The sequence below is a fragment of the Alligator sinensis genome, unplaced genomic scaffold (assembly GCF_000455745.1).
Source record: "Alligator sinensis unplaced genomic scaffold, ASM45574v1 scaffold87_1, whole genome shotgun sequence".
Taxonomy (NCBI): domain Eukaryota; kingdom Metazoa; phylum Chordata; order Crocodylia; family Alligatoridae; genus Alligator; species Alligator sinensis.
Window position 1 is genome coordinate 622,356 of NW_005841929.1, and position 4,095 is coordinate 626,450.

Genomic DNA, 4,095 nt, shown 5'->3' on the forward strand with positions numbered 1-4,095 from the left:
ATTCTCTCTCCAGTACTTTCCCCTCACCTTCACGGCTCATCAGATCTGTCTTCCTTCTCTTCCAATCTCCTCCTCAAATATGCACATACCCCACTAACTTACCCACTAGCTTCCTTTTAGTCCACATCTACATGTTTCCATACCTATTCCTAGTGCCTTCCTCCTTATCCACATCGTCTCAATCTATCCCCAACACAAAATCTCAATCTTAGCGTCCTTCTTTTATCACCCGCCAGCTTTTTGTTCCTTTCCATATCTTGTCTCTACCCCTCAATGGCTATTTGCCCCATTCTACTCATCCATCTGTCACTACCCAGCCTGGTTCTTGACTTTCTACTTTAAAATTCTACTTTAAGATCAAGAGTTTTTCCTCCTCTGGGCTATCTGGGCCTATCTGAGGGTCTTTAGGGCATAGGAGAGAGTTTCCTAGCTCATAGAACCCTATATGCAGCTCTGAGCTGCAACTCCAGGGAATGTCAAACTTTGCGCCCACTAACCTGGGAAAGTAGCATGTTTAGAAGAGCTGGAATCTTTAGGGAATGTATCTGTAAAGCTCTAACAACTCATCACTGGTCATATGCCAATGGTAGTATTTTATTGGCTTATAACTTGACCAAATTCAGACAGTTTTACAGGGCTATTAAAGGCACATACCTGCCAAATGTTATGTCCATAACTTAGTATGGAAGTGTCAAAGATTCTCAAAGAAAAGGTTTCAAAAATATTTAATGTGTATGAAACACATTGTTCACTCATCTTGTGCTAAGCCACAGCAGGAAAGTTTAGGCTGAAATTTTCCAGAAACATTCAGCTTGAGGCATGGAAAATTTCGGTAGAAATGATTGTCATTTGGCAAGGGTATAAGCAACAAAATAGAGGATCTTATAAATGGAAAGTGTCAGGCACTGCCTGCTAGCAAATAAAGTGGCCTGATCTCAGTGGTGCTGAGCACCTACTGCTCCCATAGGTCAACTGAAGATGAAGTTTTTCAGTACTATGGAAAATCAGGCTATTTATTTCACTACCCAATTATGCAGCAAAACAAAACAAATATGGTGAAAAAAAAAAAAGTCCTTGTCATTAAGGCAATTTATGTCTTTTGTATATAGAGGGATTTTCATCTTCCATGCTAAACTATCCTATATAATATCTCCACACAGGGCAGTTTCTAGGGGGGTACAAATTGGGGCGACTGCCCCGGGCCCCATGCATAGTGCTGTACAGGCCCTGCTGCGGCTGTTGCGCACCGGCTCTGTGCTCTGGCTGCTTGACACCCCCCTCCCCATGCTGTGCTCTGGAGACTCACCAACACCCCCCTCCCCGCACCATGCTCCAGCCACTTGCTACCCCACCAGCCCCACACAGGCTGATATGCCCAAACCCCACACACCCCTAGGGATGGCTCTGCCTCCACACTTTCCCAAACGTGTACACACATCATCATCCTTCAGACAATTTCTCCCATGGGAACAGACAGATTACCTGGTTATTGACAGGTCTGTATTTTAAATCAGGTTTACTCAAGAGCTGCTCAATCTGATTAGAATTAAAGTTGGAGATTCCAATGGTTTTCACCAGCCCAGCATCCACCAGCTCTTCCATAGCCTGAGGAGACAACAGATTCATACGCTGTATTTAACTAAGTTCTCATTTACACAGAGAAATGGCCTGGTGTAGCTACTTATATTGTAAGCTCTTTGGGGAAGACACTGTCTTTTGTTTTGGTGTCTGTACAATGGCTAACACAGTAGCACTCTAATATATATGAGGAGGTCTCCTAGGTGTTATAGTATTATAAATAAATATTAATGACAACCTTTTTGTATGCATATTACTTTACAGTTATGCCAGCACATTATACCTATAACATTCTACAAAGTCTTCTTTATTCTTCCAAGTCATCAATAATGCTTCCTCTGCTTTGTTCCTTAGCTGACAGAATGGAAAGGACAACAAGATACCCAAGTGCCACCTCTCAGTATGGTGACTGTCTCATTTTCTCCTCACTAGGTTGTATCTAACACATTTGAACACACTAGGCACATCCCCATGAGCATGCACGTGCAGTTTGTGGCACTTCAAAGCAGCTCAGAATGCTGCAAACTGCACATAGCACACATGCAAGTGTTTACCATGCTGAGACATATTCTGACTGCCAGCCAGGCTGCAAGCAGCCAGCTCAGCACCACTGCTGTCCCAGGAGGTCCCCAGAACCCCAGGTAAGGCTGCTGAGGCCAGCATAGGTGCTGATCCCAGCCTTCCCTACCCCACCCAAGTCACTTTGCTGTGCACCAGAACACATAGCAGGGGCATTCCTGGGGACAAATAGCAGTGGCATAAATGTGCTGCTGCTATTTGTCCCACAGGAAACCCATGCCCCTGCATGTGCACATTAATGGGGATGCGCCCACGAAGTCTCTCTTGATACTACCTCAAAAAAGTGCTAAAAAAGTAGACATGAAAACATTTAAATTGATTGGAATAACACAGAAAGAAGCCAGGGAGTAGAACAATCAGGTGTCCTGTATTCCTGATGTTGGAAAGCCCCTAAAAAATGTTGCCACCATGAAAGGACATGCAATTTATTTCCCAGGATTTCAAACTAGCAAATAAATATAAAAACATAAGAAATCTTTCACTACCAGTGAACCTACCTCCCATGTGTCCAGAAAATTGGTGTTACTAGGAATTATCATGCCATTTTCATCCAGAGGAAATGGGTCCTCTCCCTCCTATCATTGTGAGACAAAGATAGTTTAAAGATAGGCTGAACATTCTATTGTAAAACAAAATAATCTACAAGCAAATGATGCTGGACATCCTGTTTTGAATGTGTGCGAGTTAAAAGGAGCCAAATATAATAACCTCTATATACAAATAATTTATAATCAAATTAATCCTTTGAGATGTTAAGTATTATGCTCAGGCAGTGAGAGGGCAGAAGTCTAAAAGTATATGAAGGATTTAAAAACAAACCATCAGTAGAGAAATGAGATAATCAGGAATTCAGTACCAAACACGGTCAGAAAGAAATGTTCCAGAAGAAGCTGACAGACAAGCACTAAACTTTGATGAGGCAACTGACTTGGATTTGATTTGTACCAACAGCATCCTATTCCAGAAGGGCCTGGGAATGCTGAAAAAACAAGAAAATGGCCAGGAACTTGCAAGAGAGCTGCTGCCTTACCAATCAAAGACTACATTTCCTTCCAGAGCGTATTAGAAGTGGCATCGATATTGTCAGATGGACAACCAGACTTTCTGGTTTGGGAAGGTGCAACAGGGGGCCTGCTCCGGACCGATCTCACTGTGGCCTGCCCACCTGTTTCTGGGCTAACCGCCTGCCTTCTCTCCTGCCACACCTTGTTGTTAATTGATCAATTGATGTTAATAAAGCGGGAGGCTGCCCATTTCTTGCCCCGATGCCAGGGGGCATTATCTGCGGCTCCATTCCTCCCCTACAGTGTAGCCCAAGCCTCGCAGATGGCATCCAGCTGTTATTCACATCATTGGCCCCACACTGGGCCCCAGAATCCTACTAGTTGGACCCCACTTAGATCCCTCCATTCAGGCAGCCTATTCTGCCTTCATTCCCAGCTGCATAGCTCCCTGAGCTGCTTCCCCCTTATGGGTGTGGTCCCCCCGGGACCTTCGGCTCTCTAGCCCTGGCCCACCTCCAGGCCAGCCGGAATCCCAGGCCCTTGACTCTTGGGCATTCCTCGCGGTGGGCCCCTGGCCCTTTGACCCTTCCGGTCCTAGCCCCAGCATGGACCAGTCAGGGGATGTCAAGACAGGTTAAGAGTCTATGGCCCGACTCTCTCTCTCTCTGGGGTCCACCTTCTAGACCCTACAAAGTGGGTAACCCACCTGGTTGTGGGGGCTAGGGGATAAGGCACCCCAACCTGCCTTTCACTGGGGTGGTAACTGGCCTGGCATTTCTTGGGGGCTCCCGCACCCCTGAGAGCCCTACCAAGCCACCCACTCCTAGCAGGGTACAGTTTTAGGTCATGCCCAGGAGCCTCCTGACCATCCCCTACAGCTCCTCCCTTACCTCCAGTTGATACCAGCAGCCCTCCCGCCAGGCGATGGTGTTGG

General features: G+C 46.0%; 1 protein-coding gene across 1 annotated transcript in view; it reads right to left on the reverse strand.

The window, feature by feature from the left end:
• The window catches only part of LOC102374387 (aldose reductase-like), a 12,353-nt gene that overhangs the window by 7,363 nt on the left and 895 nt on the right, over positions 1 to 4,095 (reverse strand). The window contains exons 3-4 of the mRNA XM_014517893.1: positions 2,655 to 2,732; positions 1,483 to 1,605 (exon numbers count right to left, since the gene is read on the reverse strand). Of these exons, the coding sequence (XP_014373379.1) occupies positions 1,483 to 1,605; positions 2,655 to 2,732 (201 nt within the window). The remainder of the gene's footprint in view (positions 1 to 1,482; positions 1,606 to 2,654; positions 2,733 to 4,095) is intronic.